The 24,113-nt window shown below is 42.7% G+C and overlaps 2 protein-coding genes across 2 annotated transcripts; both read right to left on the reverse strand.

Moving 5' to 3' along the window:
• Position 1: 1 nt before the first annotated feature.
• Positions 2–20,346, reverse strand: LOC311138817 (integrin alpha-IIb-like; the record flags this gene model as incomplete). Its single annotated transcript, XM_084173629.1, has 27 exons — positions 2–658; positions 925–1,047; positions 1,234–1,335; positions 4,597–4,713; positions 4,985–5,083; positions 5,272–5,424; positions 5,671–5,776; positions 6,331–6,411; positions 6,715–6,794; positions 7,323–7,415; positions 7,700–7,847; positions 8,096–8,163; positions 8,323–8,439; positions 8,795–8,946; positions 9,051–9,106; positions 12,330–12,437; positions 12,620–12,665; positions 13,381–13,434; positions 13,761–13,805; positions 14,089–14,208; positions 14,642–14,687; positions 14,876–14,925; positions 15,277–15,448; positions 15,858–15,955; positions 17,539–17,669; positions 20,042–20,223; positions 20,311–20,346. The coding sequence occupies 27 exons, from the start codon at positions 20,344–20,346 to the stop codon at positions 530–532; spliced, it is 2,712 nt and encodes a 903-aa protein (XP_084029755.1). The 3' UTR covers positions 2–529.
• A 1,421-nt stretch (positions 20,347–21,767) lies between these two features.
• Positions 21,768–23,216, reverse strand: LOC311138828 (aquaporin-5-like; the record flags this gene model as incomplete). Its single annotated transcript, XM_084173636.1, has 4 exons — positions 21,768–21,935; positions 22,079–22,159; positions 22,359–22,520; positions 22,707–23,216. 4 exons carry the CDS (start codon positions 23,214–23,216, stop codon positions 21,768–21,770), a joined length of 921 nt encoding a protein of 306 aa, XP_084029762.1.
• Positions 23,217–24,113: the final 897 nt, after the last annotated feature.

Raw genomic sequence — 24,113 nt, forward strand, 5'->3', positions numbered from 1 at the left:
GTATAAGTACTGTACCCTTCTTGCCATATCTGGGGATTTATTTCTTATTCTTTTTACATGGGCTGCATAAACACAGAATTGCCTGGTCTGAGTGTTATTGTCACTCTAGGGTCTCCCCTCTACCCTCTCTCCTTTACAATAACAGGAAGCTGTCTCAGCCTTCAGTGAGTCATGATGGTCTCCCCAACACAATGGTTACTTAGTGAGCAGGCCGATGCCATCACACTAACAAGGATATCCCTTCTGTGAACAATGGAATGCCAGTTTGGCTTCAAAAGGACACAAAGTGTTAAATCAAGATTATATGATTATTCTATTACGAAATGCAATAGCTGCAAGATACCCTTTAAAAAACATCTTTAGGGTGCATCTTTAAAAAATTTGCAGTTATAGGGAGTAAAACAAGAAGCCCATAGCAACATTTACAAACCATGTGAAACAGTTTAACACTCAGAAAAAGTGTTGGCGTCTGTGTCAAATCAAATAAATACATAAAACACCAGGGTTTTCAGGGTGATACAGTAGTTGTTTATGCTTGCTTGTCCTCTGTGTTTGGGGACATCTCAGCGTATTCAGACTGTCCAGCACCAGCTAGCTGTTCTGCATCGTCATCATCATCATCATCACATGGGGGACGGTTGCGATTAAAGAACCCCACCTGAAGCATAGACACAAAACATTTACATTTCCACATATTGTATCCTGATTCCGGTTTCATTTGTGTGTCACTGAGGACATTCTCCTTTATGCCCCCTCTACATTGTCACCATTTAAAACAATAGTTACAGGTTTGAGAAAAACACATAATTTAAAAAGACTGACTGATCAATACTTAGATGATAGCTGAGTAGCACATTCTAAACGCTACCCAGTTATGGGCCCAATCCTGCGCCACCTGCTGTTTAAACTATGTCAGTACATTACCTTCCAGAAGATCAGAGCTAGCAGAGCGAGGAGGAAGAGGCCAGAGACCACGGCCACAATGATCCACCACACCGGCACCTCCTTTTCTCCATCAGGAGCTCTCCACACCACACTGGTCTGGATCTACACACACATACACAGATGGTCAACTGGCTCCAATTTCATTTTTCCAATGAGTACTGAAGAAATGGTTGCTTTGTGAGATATGGTTGTGTATATGCCTCAAGTAAGTCAATTACTTAATTAGTAAATAAATGTTGTCTACACACCAATAAAAGTTAAAAGGGGAAACTTTGGTAAATTTTTTACCTCAGCCTGTCCACTTGGCAGCTCTTTAGGCTGGATCTTAGAGGGCATATCAATAACCTCATAGCGTGCTATAGAGTGGAGAACATAATTCTCATAGGGCCTCTAGGGGAAACAGAATGAGGGTTTCATAATCATTACAGATTGATGTCAAAGAGGTAAGATCATACAAAATGCTATCTTAATTTGATGCAGAGCTGTCTTGGAGAGCTTTTACTTTGCACCTATGAATGTAGCTATAGTGAAAAATTGTGTGGAAACGATGTCACTGTGATATGCTATAGGCCCCCAAGTCAGTCAGTCAGTCAGTCAGTCAGTCAGTCAGTCAGTCAGTCAGTCAGTCAGTCAGTCAGTCAGTCAGTCAGTCAGTCAGTCAGTCACTCTCTCTCTCTCTCTCTCTCTCTCTCTCTCTCTCTCTCTCTCTCTCTCTCTCTCTCTCTCTCTCTCTCTCTCTCTCTCTCTCTCTCTCTCTCTCTCTCTCTCTCTCTCTCTCTCTCTCTCTCTCTCTCTCTCTCTCTCTCTCTCTCTCTCTCTCTCTCTCTCTCTCTCTCTCTCTCTCTCTCTCTCTCTCTCTCTCTCTCTCTCTCTCTCTCTCTCTCTCTCTCTCTCTCTCTCTCTCTCTCTCTCTCTCTCTCTCTCTCTCTCTCTCTCTCTCTCTCTCTCTCTCTCTCTCTCTCTCTCTCAATTTCAATTCAATTTCAATTTAAGGGCTTTATTGGTATGGAAACGTATGTTAACATTGCCGAAGCAAGTGAAGTAGATAGTAAATAAAAGTGAAATAAACAATAAATATTAACAGGAAACATTACACTCAGAAGTTCCAAAAGAATAAAGACATTTAAAATGTCATATTATGTATATATATACAGTGTTGTAACAATGTGCAAATAGTTAAAGTACAAATGGGAAAATAAATAAACACAAATATGGGTTGTATTTACAATGGTGTTTGTTCTTCACTGGTTGCCCTTTTCTTGTGGCAACAGGTCACAAATATTGCTGATGTGATGGCACACTGTGGTATTTCACCCAGTAGATAAGGGAGTTTATAAAAATTGGGTTAGTTTTCGAATTCTTTGTGGATCTGTGTAATCTAAAGGAAATATGTGTCTCTAATATGGTCATACATTTGGCAGGAGGTTATGAAGTGCAGCTCAGTTTCCACCTCATTTTGTAGGCAGTGTGCACATAGTCTTCTCTTGAGAGCCAGGTCTGCCTACGGCGGCCTTTCTCAATAGCAAGGCTATGCTCACTGAGTATGTACATAGTCAAAGCTTTCCTCAGGTTTGGGTAAGTCAGAGTGGTCAGATATTCTGCCACTGTGTACTCTCTGTTTAGGGCCAAATAGCATTCTAGTTCTCAGTTTTTTTGTTAATTCTTTCCAATGTGTCAAGTAAGTCTCTTTTTGTTTTCTCATGATTTGGTTGGGTCTAATTGTGTTGTTGTTGTTGTCCTGGGGCTCTGTGGGGTTTGTTTGAGTTTGTGAACAGAGCCCCAGGACCAGCTTACTCAGGGGACTCTTCTCCAAGTTCATCTCTCGGTAGGTAATGGCTTTGTTATGGAAGGTTTGGGAATCGCTTCTTTTTATGTCGTTATAGAATTTAACGGCTCTTTTCTGGATTTTGAGAATTCACTGGTATCGGCCTAATTCTGCTCTGCATGCATTATTTTGTGGTTTTCGTTGTACACAGTGGATATTTTTGCAGAATTCTGCATGCAGAGTCTCAATTTGGTGTTTGTCCCATTTTGTGAATTCTTGGTTGGTGAGCGGACCCCAGACCTCACAACCATAAAGGGAAATGGGTTCTATAACTGATTCAAGTATTTTTAGCCAGATCCTAATTGGTATGTCGAATTTTATGTTCCTTTTGATGGCATAGAAGGCCCTTCTTGCCTTGTCTCTCAGATCGTTTACAGCTTTGTGGAAGTTACCTGTGGCGCTGATGTTTAGGCCGAGGTATGTATAGTTTGTGTGTGCTCTAGGGCAACAGTGTCTAGATGCAATTTGTATTTGTGGTCCTGGCAACTGGACCTTTTTTGGAACACCATTATTTTTGTCTTACTGAGATGTACTGTCAGGGCCCATGTCTGACAGAATCTGTGCAGAAGACCTAGGTGCTGCTGTAGGCCCTCTTTGGTTGGTAACAGAAGCACCAGATCATCAGCAAACAGTAGACATTTTAATTCAGATTCTAGTAGGGTGAGGCCGGGTGCTGCAGACTGTTCTAGTGCCCTCGCCAATTCATTGATATATATGTTGAAGAGGGTGGGGCTTAAACTGCATCCCTGTCTCACCCCATGGCCCTGTGTAAAGAAATGTGTGTGTTTTTTGCCAATTTTAACCGCACACTTGTTGTTTGTGTACATGGACTTTATAATGTCTTATGTTTTTCCCCCAACCCCACTTCCCATCAATTTGTATAGCAGACCCTCATGCCAAGTTGAGTCAAAAGCTTTTTTGAAATCAACAACGCATGAGAAGACTTTGCCTTTGTTTTGGTTTGTTTGTTTATCAATTAGGGTGTGCAGGGTGAATACATGGTCTGTCGTATGGTAATTTGGTAAAAAGCCAATTTGACATTTGCTCAGTACATTGTTTTCACTGAGGAAATTAACTAGTCTGCTGTTAATGATAATGCAGAGGATTTTCCCAAGGTTGCTGTTGACGCATATCCCACGGTAGTTATTGGTGTCAAAGTTGTCTCCACTTTTGTGGATTGGGGTGATCAGTCCTGTATTGGGGAAGATGCCAGAGCTAAGGATGATGTGGGGGCGGCAGGTAGCTTAGTGGGTAAGAGCGTTGTGCCAGTAACCGAAAGGTCGCTGGTTCTAATCCCGAGCCGACTAGGTGAAAAATCTGTCGATGTGCCCTTGAGCAAGGCACTTAACCCTAATTGCTTCTGTAAGTCGCTCTGGATAAGAGCGTCTGCTAAATGACTAAAATGTAAATGTAATGTTAAAGAGTTTAAGTATAGCCAATTGGAATTTGTGGTCTGTATATTTTATCATTTAATTGAGGATACCATCAACACCACAGGCCTTTTTGGGTTGGAGGGTTTGTATTTTGTCCTGTAGTTCATTCATTGGTAGTCTTTAATAGTTGATTCTAAGATTTCCATTTGATCATGTATATTTTTTTTCTGTTTGTTCTTTGTTATAGGGCCAAAAAGATTGGAGAAGTGGTTTACCCATACATCTCAGTTTTGGATCTCTCTCTCTCTCTCACTCACTCACTCACTCACTCACTCACTCACTCACTCACTCACTCACTCACTCACTCACTCACTCACTCACTCACTCACTCACTCACTCACTCACTCACTCACTCACTCACTCACTCACTCACTCACTCACTCACTCACTCACCTCCAGGAAAGTCTGTACCCAGAGTCGGGACATCACCTTCACCACAGCGCTCCAGCCTCTCTCCAGACCTGTGGCCTCACACACAAACCTCAGACAGGTATCTCCACTGGTGCAGTTCTGTGGAGAAATCGAGAGAGGACCACACCGAACTGAGTCAACTTGTTTCCCCCATAACACATCAATGGAATGTCCCCATCCACCTGAGAGATGCAATATTTTGTTGTACATCCCCCTCTTGTGGCATATACAGAATATTGCAAGTTGTCACTGAAATTGCAGCAAAGTGGTACTAGCCTACTGTACAGCATCAAGTAAAGACAAGACAGTTTGATTGTATTGCTGTCAGAAGTACACTGATGCATGTCATTATGAGGCGACACTTGTTTACCACGTGAACGGTCTCTTTGCGCTGTGTCTCCGGCCGTGCCACCTCATTCTGTTTGACCTTGTACACTGTACCAACAGTAGCATTCCCAGTCTTCACCAACTGCCAAAACAGAAGAGTGTACTCCAATTTCATATGAAAAGAATGAATAGAACATGTGGTTTTGCTTCTATTTAAGGCAAATATAAAATAAAATAGTGATTTCCTTTTAAATAAAACATATTTTTCCCGCTATAGAAAGATTTGCTGTCTGGCACACTGCAGGGCCACAACATGGCTACCTCTCTCACCTGGTATGGGTCGATGTCAGGGGAGTCAGTGTGGCAGGTGAGGAAATCCTCAGAGGCGTTGGCGAACACATAGAGCAGGAAGTCTCCATGGTGACGGGTGGGGAACTCTACCTCCACCCTGGCGTTGACCGTGCTCGGACCCAGGTTCCTCAACTGAGTGTTTCAACACAAAAACACATGCTTTCAGGTTTCACTCACTAAGTTGGATCTCATTGTCTTTGTATAAATGACATAACGAATACAAAACATGCTCTATAAGGGCCTTATGGACTCTTCAAATAGATGTTACGCATTTTGGCCTGAAACTGCACCAACCCCAGAGAGACAAATGTCTTAAATGCATTGTTTCTTTTCTGAGTGAATCACTGAGTGAACCTGAGTAAACCATAATAAGGTTACCTCATAGACATGTTCCACTAGTGGGCCAACCTCCTCCAGGTCAGCAGGCTGCTCCTTCTCTTCCCACTTGGCAATGGGCAGGACACACTCAGGTGGAGAGGAGCCCCTGTCCAAAAAACAACAGGCTACAAGGGTGGACCAAACACTGAGGACAACACTGATAACACTAGCCTGGTCCCAGATTGTTTTTTGCTGTCTTGCCAATGCTTATATGGTTGTTGTCATGCATGGCAGCACAGACAGCCGATCCGGGATCCAATATATTGCCTAGTTTCTAACTGATCTCAGTGGGACATAGGGATCAGACTGCTTCAGGATGCTTAATTTGCACCTTTCGGTCTTATAGTTAAATAGCCCTGGTGATAATTAGTAACTACGTGTCCTGGGAAAGCCAACAACTACAAGGACAAGAGGAAACCATGCTGTTACTGTACTGTAATACGCTCGCATTAGGACAACATCTTCCAATGGCAAACATCACTAATCCCTTTTGGATATTAGATAGTCAGTCTGCTACTAGTCTGCCAAGGCAGCTCTGAATTGTCACACAGCAAGTGTGTCTAAGGTCACAGGAGGAGTGCTCGTTGCCATGGTAGCACAAAACAGCACAGTTTATGGCTCTGATGATAATTGGAGGAGAATGAAGGAAGGCCCACCCACCCCCGCATCTCCAGAGCTGCCACAGCGCTGACATCAATCCTCAGATGGGCTACGTTACTGTCAGGGTTCTGGCTGTTCTTGCTAGAGATAATAAAGGAACGGAGAAGCTGAATGAGTGTAGAACATTTCCCTTGTCTCATTAGAAAAGCCATGAACCTTCAGCTGACACCTTGAATGTCTAAAATACAGACGACAGGATTAACCAGCATGTAAACCATGTGTATCTCAGAGACTCTAAATATGCCTTACATTGTGTTGATCACTCTACACTAAATATTATCTTGAATTCTCACATTCAAATGTTACATAAAAACCATAAAAACAATGCCTTGGGGGCATTGAGGGCATTAAAATCACAAATCGGGACGAAAGTGTTGTTCTAGCCTTTTGATCTGTAATGTGAATGACACTTGGCTCTCCACCTCCTCCAGGTTCCCCACGCTGAAGAACAGACCGGCCTGGAGCTACGACAGACAGAGAGAAGAACATACTGTACTGTATCATTCAGACTGACAGGACAACAAAGCTATTGTAAACACACAGTCACATGTCATCCACGTCCGTTGACAGCGAAGACCCAGAACGACCGGAAGCCTTCTTGATGCTTTCACACATTCACAGGAAACCAGAGCACACAGTGACATGTCTCGGTAACACATTCACACCTCTCCCCTAGCACTAGCTATGGTTAGTGGTTACCACAGAAATCCTATTGAATTACTATTATTTTAGATGTAACTCTATGCCAACTCAGTGTGTCCGGCCAGAGTTTGGAAGGTTGGGAGTTCGATCCCCGGCCAAGTTATACTACAGACTGTAAAAATGGAACCCGATGAGTCTCTGCTTGGCACTCAGACAGCATTAAGGAGATTGGGGTTAAGGCCCTGTGATAGATTAGTGTCCTGTCCATCAAGCTGCCTCATGCTACAGAAACAGGAGATGCAAGGCACGTTCAAGGGTATTTACTTTTACTATAATTACATGGTGGTTACCTTCTGGCCCTGCTTCATAGGGTTCCCCAGTTCACAGACCACCACCACTGTCTGGTTCTCCTTCTTCTGAGCACAGATCAACCTGCTGAAGCCCTGGGAGAGATGGCAAACTCAGACAGCCTATTCACTATATAGTGCACTATTTTTGACCAGGGCCCATGAAGCTCTGGTCAAAAGTAGTGCTCTAAATAGGGAATAGGGTGCCATTTCAGATGCAGACAGTGTGTTTTACGTAGAGCCAGTAGGTTATGCTGACCACGTAACCTGACCAGCAAAACTCTGGGCTCAGAGTTTTTCCTGCAGGTCACGTGCGTGGGACAGTTGATATCACTCTATTAACAATTCCCTTTTATTATGAACAGGAGAGTGACAGTCACCTCTCTATCAGTCACCATACTCTGGTAGTGTATGTTGGTTGGTGGGATTATCTCCAGCTCGGTCTCGTAGGCCCCCTCTCCTCTGTTCTCCGCTGTGATGACCAACAGGGCAGGGTGGTCATCCCCTATCAGAAGACGGTCGGTACCTCTGAGGATGGGTCAAAGGTAGAGGCGTAAAGGGTTGTATAGTAGACAGGAATAAAATGCTCTAACTAGACAATCATTTCCCTGATATTCCGTTACCTGCATGGTTCGTAGTACAAATAACGTAACCCTATTTTCCAGCACACTGATCCCATGAGATCTCACTTGTTAAAAGTCTTGAAAATGTAGATTGACCAAGAAAACAGATGACACTACTAAGTGATGTGGACCTCAGGGGAGTTTGACACTCACGCTTCAGCAGTCAGCCTCAGGTCAGGGACACAGATGTTGTCCTCTCCGCAGTCCAGAATGATCCTGGTCTGTACAACACACAGACACATAGACACATTTGTATACCAAAACAAAGAAACACGTAGGCTAATTCATAAGTTACAACTGTGTAATCACCACTTATAAAATGTTATTCCTTTGCAAACTAAAATGTATTAATACATTTAGAATATAATGTGTGATGTCACCTGTGTGACCACAGCTCTCTGGCCATGCAGCAAGGCCTCCTGGGAGTTGGAGTTGGACAGGCTGTAGTTCAGGGAGATGAAGATGGGGCTCAGCTTGTCCTTGAACTCTGACTCATGCTGGAAAGAGAGACAGGATGCAGTACTGACATTGATGCAATTTACCCTTAATTCAATTTAAATTCAGTAAAAATCTACTGCAGTTTAGTGGATCATGTTGTGTTAAGACAATATCAATCTACTCCCCTTTCAGGTTTGTCTGTTGCCACTGACAATGGCAGTGTTCACTACATGTTTCTGAGGTTACTAATAGTATTGGAGCCTGTTGTAGTGTCACTTCAGTGAATGGCCACTTGGAGGCATCAGCCTGGTAAGAACAATGCTGCAACATTCAGGTTTTGAGCACTGACCATTGTAATACTCTATAAACAAAATACAGGCCTATAAATTGGCTAAATTGTCAAAAGCAACCCACCCTTAGGTAAGCAGTTTGGTTCCTGCAGACCACTCCCACATCTCTCTGAATGGTTAGCTGGAAATACTCTTGGGGCAGATTGGTCTGCAGCAACTGGGTCCTCCTGGCCATTGGCTGTTTCATCTTGTCCAGTTGAAGCTCTGCATCTAGAACTACAAGAGTGGATTTACAGTATCTTGAACAAACAGAAAACTCAAACTCAAAGAGAATATGTATGTTTCAACAGGAATCAATGACTTCAGTATGCATCTCCTACCTATCTCCTGTGGAATGCTGTGGCCAGACACACTAATGCACATCATGACTGTGAAGCTGTAAGAAGAGAGACAGTCATAATGTCATTCTGAATTTAAAAGAACAAATTCACACATCATCATGGGAAAGATCAGTCTAACACAGGGACGGCTTGTTCAATAGGGCGATATGGGCGACGCACTGCCAAACGGGAAAAGGAAGGGATTTTTTTTCTAATCAATTATAAAAAATAAAAAAAAAAAAAAATTATATATTTTTTTTATAAATTTATAAAAAATTATATCACGGCAACAGCAGTTATCAGTGTTCACGTCTGATCTGACAGCCACTAAATGTCAAATCAGGCTAAAGTCGTGCTTCAAATGGCCCCGCCCGTTTTTTGGGCGATTTCAGTCAGGTTGAAAATCGCCCAGAAGTCTCTCATAGCCTGTCATGTAAAATCTATTTTTTTCACATTTCAAAGCTTTCAATACATTCTCTATGGGTGTCTGTGGGCTTGCACTTACGCGCTTTCGTCATACATAACGTAACCACGAATGAACGTAACTAAGAAAAGACCAGGTAGCAGCCTCAATCAATTCACTACTACTATCAAAATGGCTAGGCTTCAGTCCAACTCGATTGTGTCTTTGAAAGAAGTTCCTTTTTGTCGGCGAACAAATGAAGATAAATTGGCAACGAAACAATTAGGACCTCCCAGACCAAATTTAATAATTCAACAGGTTTCTACTAAAGGCGGAAAGTCCTACACCCGAGGATTTTCCAAAAATTGGTACGAACGAAAAAAGACATTGCCACTCACTCAACTGGATGACGAGGGATACAGGCTAGCTGTCCGCCGCCACAACGATGAGGTTAGTGTTGATAATCACAAGTTTACTGGATGTGGATATGGTGTAATAAAGGCAGTTTATTCAGAGGTAAATATATCTGGAATCGCGTTCACGGACCCGTTCGTCAAACTCTTAGGGAGCTATAAATTAAGCATATCCATATCAGATAAGAGAAATTGCTGCAGCTACATATATTTTACATCCTGGCCCTACATAGTTCACTATTTGCATCACTTACCAAAATATTACATGTGGTCATATATGCTTGGAAAGTGGAGATGCCATAGAACGTCAAAAAAGTAAACATTGCTGGAGACACATTGTCGTTTTGGAGAAGACATCGCGTTTGCTAGCGAAGAGATTTGTTGTGGCAAATGAACTTGGCCTGGGAATTGCCAGGAACCTCACGATAAGATATATGCATCAGCATTGCGAGTCTCATGATTCTATACGTATTGCGATTCGATACTGTGATTTTATTGCGCACCATATGTCTGTTGCAGAGGGATCAGAAAGCCATGAGAACGAGTTTTGATCAGTCATGGAAATAAAAGTGCTGAAAACTAATTGGCTCCCAATGTGAAAAGATTGAGAACAAGCTATGAAGGAACAATAATGGTGTTTTGGTGCAGGTACAGCCAACTAGCGCTAAAATATTGCGATATTGTCAATACAGTATATCGTAAAGTATCACTATGTAACTCGATTTCTTTCACCCCAATCCCTCAAATTAACGGTAAATAACTGAATTGTTTGCCCCACATTTAGCTAAGATGATTAGCTAGCCAGCTAAAATGTTTTATTTAGTTAGCAGTCGCATCTACAATAGTTTACTGTCAATAACATGTCTCCAAAAATGACGTGGTGTCTCCAATTGTGTTGACATTTTACAATTGCAATGCGCACCCATGAGTATCCACTTTCTGTAGCTCAGCTGGTAGAGCATGGTGCTTGTAACGCCAAGGTAGTGGGTTCGATCCCCGGGACCACCCATACACAAAAATGTATGCACGCATGACTGTAAGTCGCTTTGGATAAAAGCGTCTGCTAAATGGCATATTATTATTATTATTATTATTATTATTATTATTATTATTATCTGAAGAGAGCCCCGAAACATTGTGTGCAGACATTTTATGCAATAAATGAAGTAGGTTCAATCTAGTAGTTCTGATCTTCTGATTGGTCCTGATGAGTTGGGCGAGGTCACCTCCAGGCTACTGTCACTGTTGCATTGGCTCTGAGTCGGGTTCTCTGTCTTCAAATGTTCAGCCTAAGAGAGGGGATTTGTGTGTGTGTGTGTGTGTGTGTTTAACAGTGATGATGTGTGTGTGTGTGTGTGTGTTTAACAGTGATGATGTGTGTGTGTGTGTGTGTGTTTAACAGTGATGATGTGTGTGTGTGTGTGTTTGTGTGTGTGTGTGTGTCCTCAGAGCAAGAACTCGTGAGTTGGAAGAACTGAGAGGCCTATGGCGTGGGTGTTGTCCTTGGCCACCTGCTGACAAGGCTGACAAGATAGGACCCTTTTGTCCATTGTTATTGGATAGGAACAGAACTTATAACCAGCTCCTGACCTAAATAGATCTTAGCACAACATTTTACTCAACATATCATATTCCATATTCACTATAACAAATATATTTACTACGACATTAGCAAGAACCGCCACATCCTCAGCCGGCTAATCCAGTGTGTGAAGTTTTGCGGAGTGTTTGAGTTAGCTTTGCGAGGCAAAGATGAAACTGAGGGCTCCACCAACCCTGGTAAGCCAACACTTTTGAGATCAGTCAATAAATGCTTCTGGTATTGACTTATATGCTGCCCCTGTCTTCATGTTGTTGCTGGACATATCTTTTTTTTAAATGTGTGTAGGTCACCTAAATCATCAGAAAAATTGCCCCTCCTGAGAATTTTTTCAGGAGCCGCCACTGGTCTAACACAACCAGGAACTGTCCAGGCATGTCACACATCTCAATAATGTGTTCGGCACTTAGGATACTACAGGAATTCTACATAGTGCCAACATGTGCATGCTTGCCATGCCCACCAACATTTGTCCATCAGAAATGTTCTTCCCAGTTGGCCAAAAATACACAAACATTCCTGCAGCAGAGGTGAGTTGGGTTAATGCCATAGCGGCGGGAAGTAGGGGTGCTGAGGGTGCTGCGGCACCCCCTAAAAAAATCGGAATAAAAAATAATATTAATACAACTTTTAAACATTTGTTCACAAAATATTGCACTGGACCGTTAATAGTGCTATTAGCGGACCGATATAGCGTCTGTAGTGCAGGCACAAATCTTTTTTCAGCACTCCCCACCCTTAAAAAAATACAATAATGAAATAATAAGAATCAACGCAGCACCCCAACCCCCAAACTACTTCCCGCAGCTATGGTTAATGCCCACACTAGTGGTATGATACTCTGGTATGAGGAGAATCTTTACCAGGCCACAGGCTCGTTGGTGGTGGGGCGCTCACACTCCTTCACATCTGGGTTCAAGAAGTCAGGGTAGAGGGAGAGTTGGGTTTTGGCCATCACCACGGCTTGAGCCCTGGTTCAACCCCACACAAACAGAGAAAAAATAGACATTGTAGAATACTAATAGACATTCATTCCACTGAACAGACGTTGTGGGTACATTGTGAATGCAAATGTTAATCCTGCTATAGATAACATTTCTCGAGTTAATTTAAAGTAACATATAAACTGTTTGTTTATCTCACACTACTTTACCTGTACACAGCAATCTTATTGACTCCCCATGCACCAACAATTAGATCTGTGAGGCAACAAAGATTCATAGTAACAAGTTGCAAGCTCTTATTTTTCTAGCCTTGAAACGTAAGAAATATAGGGTCATGAAACAACTTCTGAAAAAAGATATACATGATCGATAGCACTTTCTCATGAAAGCGTCACAAAAATAGTCCATGGGATTGATTGCCCTTTGCTAACAGCCAGGACGTCTGCTTTCATATCACGGCGACTCCTAAGAAACAAAACTATTTTCAGGGAAAGAGGTCAGCTGAAAAAAAAAGGAAATCGTTTTCACAGTGACCAGTTTGTCCCAAAGAGTTGAACTGTAACGACCTCACTGGGGAGACAAGAGACAAAGAGTGCCATGAGTGCAGTGGCGGCTCCTGAAAAAATTCTCAGGAGGGGCAATTTTTCTGATGATTTAGGTGACCTACACACATTTAAAAAAAAGATATGTCCAGCAACAACATGAAGACAGGGGCAGCATATAAGTCAATACCAGAAGCATTTATTGACTGATCTCAAAAGTGTTGGCTTACCAGGGTTGGTGGAGCCCTCAGTTTCATCTTTGCCTCGCAAAGCTAACTCAAACACTCCGCAAAACTTCACACACTGGATTAGCCGGCTGAGGATGTGGCGGTTCTTGCTAATGTCGTAGTAAATATATTTGTTATAGTGAATATGGAATATGATATGTTGAGTAAAATGTTGTGCTAAGATCTATTTAGGTCAGGAGCTGGCCCTTACTGTTCCTGCTGTGTTGCGGTCATTAGGCACCCCAACCACATAATCTGAAACAGAAAATAAATACTTGTACTGGATTTAAAACACAATCATTAATTATTGAGAAATGTTTCAACCTTTTGTATCTTACCGACAAATGTTTGAAGGTTTGTGCAGCTGTCACTATCACTACCAGGCACATAAAGTGTAGGAAGTTATTCTCTAGCCTGGGCACCAGTCTGTGCCATGTGCTAACATTCCACTCCTTGCCATTCCATGTCATGCCAAACATGAACAAATGCTTGGCATGACAATGAGTTGGAATGATAGTACAAACTGAGCCAGGCTAGTAATTATCTGGTTGTGTGGACACTTTTGACGGAAACTTTCTCACCTGGTATTGAGTCTCCAGTGAACTCGCCAGTGGCCACAGAATACCCTGTTGGCGAACCAGTGTAACGCATCAACCTTTCTGGTTTATTGAACTAATGAGAATGTCTCTGAATATCATTGGACTGAATATTTTAGGCCAGTGGTTCTCAAACATCTTCTCGGGGTGGCACACCTGATTCAGCTTGTCAACTAATCATCAAGCCCTTGATTAGGTGAATTTGGTTTGCTAGTTCAGGGCTACAACAAAATAGTGAAACATCTGGGCGTCTCTGAGAAGAGGCTTGAAAACAATTGCTTTAGACCACAAGTCTTGAGTGTAACCCTCTTACCATGGTAACGATCGTATCCACCAGTCTCAGGGGAATGGGTTTGTCCTGTCACATAAGGTTTGGCATTCTGTCTCTTGGCACTGTTGACAATGTCAAGCAGTCCTGCACTGATGATCTGACCTGCAACAGAAAGGTTAAGCACCGCAATCAGCATTTGGGGAAGACACTTTAGTAATGTTTATACGTATTTATTTCATAATATTCCACAGTGATATTAGTAAAATAAAGCAGACGGGTTGCCTCCCACACAATGTTCTGACATGCTGTTGCTCTAGGTCTGGGATTTCCGAGACTAGTAACATGATAATTCATCATACTCAGTCATCATCAACCATTATCTTCCCAGAGACATCCTAAGAACAGGGCTATTAATGTACACATTCTACCTAGGAGTGTTGATGAATGCAATTATGGAAGACACCATGTTGTAGCCTGGTTAAACCAGACTGAACGCTGCACTCATCACTGTTTTACCGCAGTGAATGGTTCAATCTGGTTTAACCAGGCTAATAAGTTTGTTAACACACTCCGAACACCAGATGACACATGTTACCTTGAAAGTAGTAGCCTCCAGGGGCACCAATAAGGAGTCTTCCCTCCTAGAATAGTACAGCAAGAAACAAATCAAATTATTGTTATAGATGGTATCATAACACTGTTGGTGTAATTACTACCTTAAAATATCATAAACTATGTGGATCTAACCATTACTGATCTATTCTGCTACATTACTGTGCAATATATAACATTATATGAATCAAAAAGAAAAAGTTTGGAGTGTGGGCACCTTTGTTATGTCGGAGCTAAATCCCACTTCACAGTATCGTCTGTCGTTATCTGAGAATCAAGATTAGGATTAAAGATGAAAACACGCAGAGTAGAAAGAAAGACCAGCAGGCAAACTTGTGAACATGAAGTCAGCTATTTTAAGAAGGAATGCCCTAGTCGTTTTGAGGCATAGCAGTGAGAATAATACTAAATTACCACCACGGTTCTGACTGGATGCTTGTTTGGCTGCGTTAACACAGGCAGCCCAAATCTGATCTTTTGCCCAATCTGATTGGTCAAAATAACAATTAGTGGTAAAAGATCAAAATTGGGCTGAATGCATAAATGCAGCCTTTAAGTTTTTAGTGGACAAAAGTACTGTACTGTACAGGTACTAATGGCATGACTAATATCTCTTACTGTACTTCAGGGCTTTGTAAACCTTCTCCGTCATGACTTCTTTGCAGGGGGAGAAGTCAACCGTTTTCCCCGTCAGTGTGTTCAACACTAGGCAGTTCCCCACTGGAGTGTTCTGGGCCTCGTCACGTTTACCCACGTCTATCACGTTCCAGTGGAACAGGGGGGCACAGGCCTGGCGCAGGGTGAGGGAGGGAGAGAGAGACGGGAGGAGAGAGAGAAAGAGAAAGTGGGGGAGAAGGAAAGTGATATAGAGATAAATAGAAGGGTAAAACAAAGGGATTTAGAGAATGAGCAGAGGCATACAAACATAACAATGGTCGAAAGAGAGAGGGGGTCAGTGGTTGGTAGAAACATAATGATAAAGGGAGAATGACAGTGGGAGAGGAAATAAAATAAATCGAGGGAGGGAGAGGGGATGTGTAAAAGATTTAGAGGATCGATATCTGATGCATTCTATACTGCACAGTGACTGTATACAGCGGCCTTCAGACTCACAACACAATGAGTGACTGGTTTATGAGAATTCAAAGAGTCAGAGAGAGTGGGAAGAGTATTGTGCCACAATGGCTGGAAAAACTCACCACAATGTAGTTTCCGGAGGATCGCACAGTAGCTCCAAACCACTGGTGGGACTTTGAAGACCTTATCCCTAAGTTCTGGTGAGGATAAACCTCATCACCTGTATTTACATCAGACAGCTCAGTTTGTCAACCTTTTTTGTAATTGAGCCCAGAATAAATAAATACCTACTTTACTTACAGTACCATTCAAAAGTTTGGACACACCTACTCATTCCAGGGTTTTTCTTTATTTTTACTATTTTCTACATTGTAGAATAATAGTGAAGACATCAAAACTATGAAATAACACATATGGAATCACGTAGTAACCAAAAAGTGTTAAATAAATCAAAATATATTTGAGATTCTTCAAAGTAGCCACCCTTTGCCTTGATGACAGCTTTGCACACTCTTGGCATTCTCTCAACCAGCTTCATGAAGTAGTCACCTGGAATGCATTTCAATTAACAGGTGTGCCTCCTTAAAAGTTAATTTGTGGAATTTATTTCATTCTTACTGCGTTTGAGCCAATCACTTGTGTTGTGACAAGGTAGGGGGGTTATACAGAAGATAGCCCTATTTGGTAAAAGACCAAGTCCATATTATGGCAAGAACAGCTCGAATAAGCAAAGAGAAATGACAGTTCATCATTACTTTAAGACATGAAGGTCAGTCAATCTGGAAAAAATCAAGAACTTTCAAAGTTTTTTCAAGTACAGTCACAAAAACCATCAAGCACTATGATGAAACTGGCTGTCATGAGGACCGCCACAGGAAAGGAAGACCCAGTGTCACCTCTGCTGCAGAGGTTAAGTTCATTAGAGTTAACTGCACTTCAGATTGCAGCCCAAATAAATGCTTCACAGAGTTAAAGTAACAGACACATCTCAGCAGCAACTGTGCAGAGTAGACTCCGTGAATCAGGCCTTCATGGTCGAATTGCTGCAAACAAACCACTACTAAAGGACACCAATAATAAGAAGATATTTGCTTGTGCCAATAAACATGAGCAATGGACATTTGACTGGTGGAAATCTGTCCTTTGGTCTGATTCCAAATATGAGATTTTTGGTTTCAACCCCCGTGTCTTTGTGAGACGCAGAGTAGGTGAACGGATGATCTCTGCATGTGTGGTTCCCACCGTGAAGCCTGGAGGAGGTGTGATGGTGTGGGGGTGCTTTGCTGGTGACACTGTCTGTGATTTATTTAGAATTCAAGGCACCAGCATGGCTACCACAGCATTCTGCAGTGATAAGCCATCCCATCTGGTTTGCGCTTAGTGGGACTATCATTTGTTTTTCAACAGGACAATGATCCAACACAGCTCAGCATATGTGGGAACTCCTTCAAGACTGTTAGAAAAGCATTCCAGGTGAAGCTGGTTGAGAGAATGCCAAGAGTGTGCAAAGCTGTCATCAAGGCAAAGATGGGCTACTTTGAAGAATCTCAAATATAAAATATTTTTTGATTTGTTTAACACTTTCTTGGTTACTACATGATTCCATATGTGTTATTTCATAGTTTTGATGTCTTCACTATTATTCTACAATGTAGAAAATAGTACAAATAAAGAAAAACCCTTGAATGAGTAGGTGTGTCCAAACTTTTGACTTGTATTGTACTTACTGATCTACAGTATGCTACAGCATCAGTAAAAAATAGAGAAATGCATGAATTTGACTGTTGATACGTAAATGTTTACCTTTTGTGTCAAAGGTCATGGTAGTACAGGCGCCTCCTGTCTGTGCCCAGGGACAGAGATACACAGCCCCCGCCTCAGTGACTCCTGGCTGACTTGTGTTGGCTCTGGGGGCCCCAACCACAACACTGATGCTGTGGGACAGAAAAAAATAGGGTTAAAATAACCTCTGAGATTTCAGACAAGCATCTGATGAAAAGCCATTCAAACACCACATAACTTACCCAATTTAATATAAGAGTAATACCAGCATATACACTACATGACCCAAAGTATGTGGACAGCTACTCGTCAAACATCTCATTCCAAAATCATGGGCATTAACCTCTACGGGATCGGTGTCCCGTATACAGGACGGTTGAGCTAAAATGTGCTAATGTGATTAGCATGAATGTTGTAAGTAACAGCAAACTTTCCAGGACATAGACATGTCTTCTTTGGGCAGAAAGCTTAAATTCTTGTTAATCTAACTGCACTGTCCAATTTACAGTAGCTATTACAGTGAAAAAATACCATGCTATTGTTTGAGGAGAGTGCACAACAACAAAAAACGTATCACGGCAACTGGTTTGATACATTCACCTCTGAAGGTAAATAATGTACTTACATTCAGTAATCTTGCTCTGATTTGTCATCCTAAGGGTCCCAGGGATAAAATGTAGCATAGTTTTTTTTGATCAAATCCATTTTTAGATTCAAATGTAGGAACTGAGTTCTACAGTTTGAACCCCTGCTGTCTCTGGCTCCACACCAACCCCGCCCGGCCATCTAGATGTGTGAAAGTTAGTGTATAAGCTAATGATCCATCATGTATGACATTCCTGGGAGTGTGTAAACTTACATTTTGTATTACCATATAATTGTTGTATGTTCTCTATAGTTGTGTACTTGAAAATTTATCAATTGACCAATTCGGCACATTTGGGCAGACTTGATACAAAATAGTCCAGTATTGCAATACTTCACTGGATCAATTTGAAACTTTGCACACACACTGCTGCCATCCAGTGGCCAAAATCTAAATTGCGCCTAAACTGCAATATTATATTATGGCCTTTCTCTTGCATTTCAAAGATGATGGAACAAAAAAACCAAAAAAACGCATGTTTTTTAGTTTGTATTATCTTTTACCAGATCTAATGTGTTATAATCTCCTACATTCATTTCACTTTTCCACAAACTTCAAAGTGTTTCCTTTCAAATGGTGTCAAGAATATGCATATCCTTGCTTCAGGTTCTGAGCTACAGGCATTTAGATTTGGTTATGTCATTTTAGGCGAAAATTGAAAAAAACTGTCAGATCCTTAAGAGGAAAGCTTTCCACTAGATGTTGGAACATTGCTGCGGGGACTTGCTTCCATTCATCCACAAGAACATTAGTGAGGTGGGGCACTGTTGTTGGGCGATTAGGCCTGGCTCGCAGTCGGCGTTCCAATTCATCCCAAAGGTGTTCTATGGGGTTGAGGTCAGGGCTCTGTGCAGGTCAGTCAAGTTCTTCATCACCGATCTTGACAAACCATTTCTGTATGGACCTCACTTTGTGCACGGGGGCATTGTCATGCTGAAACAGGAAAGGGCCTTCCCCAAACTGTTGCCACAATGTTGGAAGCACAGAATCATCTAGAATGTTATTGTATGCTGTAGCATTAAGATGTCCCTTCACTGGAACTAAGGTGCCTAACCCGAACCATGAAAAACAGCCCCAGACCATTATTCCTCATCCACCAAACTTTACAGTTGGCACAATGCATTGGTGCAGGTAGCGTTCTCCTGGCGTCCGCCAAACCCAGATTCGTCTGTCGGACTGCCAGATGGTGAAGCGTGATTCATCACTCCAGAGAACGCGTTTCCGCTGCTCCAGAGTCCAATGGCGGCCAACTTTGCACCACTCCAGCAGACACTTGGCATTCCTCATGGTGATTTTAGGCTTGTGTGTGGCTGGTCGGCCGTGGAAACCCATTTCATGAAGCTCCCGACGAATAGTTATTGAGCTGACGTTGCTTCCAGAGGCAGTTTGGAACTCGGTAGTGATTGTTGCAACTGCTGACAGACAATTTCTACGCGCTACGCGTTTCAGCACTCGGCGGTCCCGTTCTGTGAGCTTGTGTGGCCTAGCACTTCGTGGCTGAGACGTTGCTCCTAGATGTTTCCACTTCACAATAACAGCCCTTACAGTTGACCGGGGCAGCTCTAGGAGGGCGGAAGTTTGACAAACTGACTTGTTGGAAAGGTGGCATCCTATGACAGTGCCACGTTGAAAGTCACTGAGCTTTTCAGTTGGCCATTCTACTGCTAATGTTTGTCTATAGAGATTGCATGGCGGTGTGCTCGATTTTATACACCTGTCAACAACGGGTGTGGCTGAAATAGCCGAATCCACTAATTTGAAGGGGTGTCCACATACTTTTGTATATATAGTGTAGTTTACAGATACCATAAAAACTATGCAAACCCTACTGAATGAAGCATAGCCAAAACTTACCAAATAGTACATTGCAATACTCACGTGTTGTTGCTAAACTGATAGAAATCTGCAGAGAAGCCAAAGAAGCTTCCCTCAGGGCCAGAGAATTCAGTGAAGTTAACCAGGTTTAGATTTAAGGTGTCAGAGTAATGTGGGAGAGCAAATAGCAGGAGACCCATCATTTGTATTATCATATGAATCCGGTGTTCCTCCATCTTTTTCAGCTATACCGCTTTTGTCTCTACGTCAACTCCTTCACCTAAAAGGAAGGCTCCCTCACTGCAAGTGAAACTGTAATCCAAATTTCTTACCAAATGTGTTCTTCCTATGTGAGTAATTCTTATCATCTTCAGTTGTTTCCGCAAGGCAGGGAACTTACACAGTCACATCGAGAGGGCTGTCATAGATAGTGCAGAGTTCTTTAAGGATTTCTTTCTTGCTAAACGAAATTTCTTTGCAGCTCTCATAGCATTGTGGTGAGTGGAGTGTATGCCACCAAATATGGAAACTCTGTTTCCTGCAGATAGGACTTTGCAGATAATATTTTGCGCAATGAAGTGAAGAGATGTGAGTCTGTCAGAACAGAACTGCAGCTCTCACACACATTGGCACATATATTTATAGTGTTATATTAACTTGTCAACAATGTCTTTCATAGCACATAAATAAAAAAATAAAAAAAACATTGTATTAAGTACACGATTCAAGAGCGTGCATAACCAAGGTATAAAACTATCGTGATGTGGATCCAAATACTATTTTTTCTATTTTTTTCTCTCAGTTAAGAGAGAGAGAGAGAGAGAGGGAGACAGACAGACAGAGACACACACAGACACATATACAGACACACACAGGGCGGGGTTGCTGGGTTTGAGAGATTAAACCCAATCCCTTCCTTCCCAGATGAGTCCTCCCCAGGGCATGACAATGGAAACAGATGGAAAAATGTAAGTGGACCTGACACAAAATGACTCCTGTAGCTTCACACTCACTTTACACTCCCCTCCCCTGAACCCACGGTAGGACGACTCATAAGTTTGGTGTTTTCATCTTTAATAAACTCTTGCACAGAGGACATGAAAAACATAATGCTCTGTTTCAATTTAGTGAAAAACAAATGTAGAATTAATTCTATAATAAAGAACATTTTACTGAGTCATACAGCTGTCATTGAATTATGTATAACAGGACAAACCCCATGATTGTGGTATATAAAAACACATATCATAGTGATCTGTCCCATAATGTGAATGATTACACAGCTGGTTGAAGAACTGTACCCGTACTTTAACTGACCTGAATGAAATCCCCTTGGACACTCATTAAAATGTCTAGGCTTTGGTCTGAATTTAAATTATCTGCTTCTACAGATGGTTCAACACCTCAGAGAGGTACAAAGATGCACAAAATGAGGTCAAGCTGACAAACAACATGATTGTGAAGAACCTGAGATGGTGGATTAGTGCTTTGTTCAGTTCTATCGCAGAACTAGCCAGAAAGGAAACTAGCCAGTACAGTCAGGAAAAGAGAGGAGAGAGCAGTCTCCCAGAGAATACAGCAGAGTATATTATCATAGCTACATTGTAGATGTGCATGAATACTGTAGATGTGTACACATTTTGAGTTTCTTCATTCAGTGGTACTCAACGATGGACCCAGCTAGCACGGCCACTTGTGTACACCAGTGGCGAGTGGTCAGATATCAGAGAATGGTGTGTGGTCACCTTTGATCAATGGTCAGAAAATGGTAAGAGAACTGCCTCCATCTCTACTCCACTGTGTGTTCCAAGATGGTGGGCTGTTTAAGTGGATCCTTGGGAAACAGTTCCTTAAACTCAGCCAACCAGTCGCCAGGGCAACCCCAACGTGGGTGGAGCACCAGGTCATGTAGTAGGCCAGCAAGTACCGCCCCCACACACGGCCCCACCCAATACACCTGCAGAGGAGAGAGATACTTTTTTTGTAAGTAGATTTGTATGTGTGCACTGTGGTGTGATGTTAGTAAATAGCGTCAATATACTTTTGAAATTTTCATGGAGCACAATGAGAGATAGTCAACTTGTGTTTGGCCAGACTCACCCAATGGTTATGAAATTTTAAAGTGACCACAGCTGGACCAAAAGACCTAGCAGGATTCATCCCACAGCCAGTGTACCCAATCTGGTCAGAGGTAGAAGGTAAAGAGAGAGAGGGATAATACGAGAGAAAGGGGGCATGAAATCAAAAGATAAGACATAGGACAAATGTAAAGATCTACAAAATGTTTTAATTGACAAAATCCATCAAATTACCCATAGAAACTCTATTGTGGTCAGACAGAATTTAAACTAACATAAATAGGATCTGTCATCTTCCTTACCGCTACTAGATTTCCCAAAGTGACAGACAAGCCGACCACTACAGGACCCAGGAGGTGGAAGGCTGATTTGGGTCGAGACGTAGTGAGGACACAGACTACCAGCTGAAAGGTGATGGCTGTCTCCACTGAGAAGGCTTGGCATGGGTGGACACCCAAGGCTACCTGGAAAAAGAAACATTTTATAGATAATGTTTACAACACCCATAATCAATTAAGCCCATACAAAAATACAAAGACGTTTTTGGCAAAACATTTCTAATAATGTATTTTCGGAAGCTATAATACTACAGAAAAACAATACTTCACTACAACCTAGAATCAAATAAAAATGAATCAGACGTGACTCACCTCGTTCAGCCCCAAATGCCCTCTGAGCGGGGCAGGCACCATTCCCATGAGGAGGGCACAGGCACAGAGTGCACCGAGGAGCTGTGCCCCCACGTAGAGGACAGCTCTCCAGGGGCTCACCCTCAGTCCTGCAGCCAGAGCCAGGGTCACAGCCGGGTTCAGGTGGACCCCTCCTCCAGAGGTAGCAGGACCCAGGCACACAGATACCACAGCCACAGAGGTCCCAAACGCCAGGGCCACATGCAGGGGGTCAGGGTGGCACTCTGAGAGGGGCTGGGTGTCCGAGAGAGAGGATGGGTCTGACTCGAAGGACAAGGCATGGAGATGATGATCACTGGTGGGACTGGAGAGGCTACCATCCCAGGCTGGAAGCTGGGGCCGTAGCACCACCGAGGCCAGACTGGCGAAGAGGAAGAGGGCAGTGCCCACAAATTCACACAGAAGGTCCCGGAGGAAGGAGAGTGTCCAAATGTTCTTCAGAACCAACACCAGACTGGAAAGGACTTGCATGATGGATGAATGAATCTCTGTCTCTCTGTTGTCCTGTTTCTCTGTTTGTTTGTTGCTCTGCCATGAAACACATCCAGTAGTCAGCAGCAGCAGAACCAAACAACCACAACAGACTGCAATGGTAACCTATATAGAGGGGGCACCTACCGCTGTGTGACGCATATATCAGGAAGGTGGCCTTTTATTTCCCCCGCTGAGATTATTTACCTGTCCCCTCAGTATACTGCTTGTATTGTGATGTGTACTGTAGGTGGGTAAGGGTGGAGGGGAGGTGGGGAGGCTTAGCTTAGCCAATGCATGTTTTGGCTTTCTGCTTTCCCGTACTCTCAGATGGCTGCCGGTAAATGTCGAGTGGTGTCTTCTTTCCGGGGGGCCACAGATTTACCCATAGGTAATGAGGGGCCACTAGCTAGGGGTCGCTAGCTTCTGGTCTCTCTTTGCAGCTGGGGGGGGGGGGGGTCACTTCCTTCTCCCTTCTTCTAACTCTCTCACATACACCCTTGCCTCTGTTTCTCAAAGAAAAGTGCTTCACCACAGAGGATTATAGGGTTACCTGAAGCTTTCTATCTTTCAGGTAGAAGAGGAGTGTTGCTGAGGTTTGAGCTGAACAAGCCGAAGCCAACTAACTGATTTGCAGTTAGTGGTGCCCTGGGATTCATCCAAAAGGTGTACTTTCCTGACCTGGGGTCAATCAAAATGTAGGATCAATTTATGTAATTTTAAGTAAACTAAACAAGATACTATATATTCTGTCCAACCAAAAACAAGCCAAATAAAGCATTTTAAGCCGGCGTAGCAGGTAAAGGATGCCAAGAGGGGCATTTTCTATCCCCTCAAAAGGTGCACCTCAGAGTGCCCAGGGAAGTTTTACTGTAACAGGGTGACTAAGAGAGGGTG

The sequence above is a fragment of the Coregonus lavaretus genome, assembly GCF_964263955.1.
Source record: "Coregonus lavaretus genome assembly, chromosome: 2".
Taxonomy (NCBI): Eukaryota; Metazoa; Chordata; class Actinopteri; order Salmoniformes; family Salmonidae; genus Coregonus; species Coregonus lavaretus.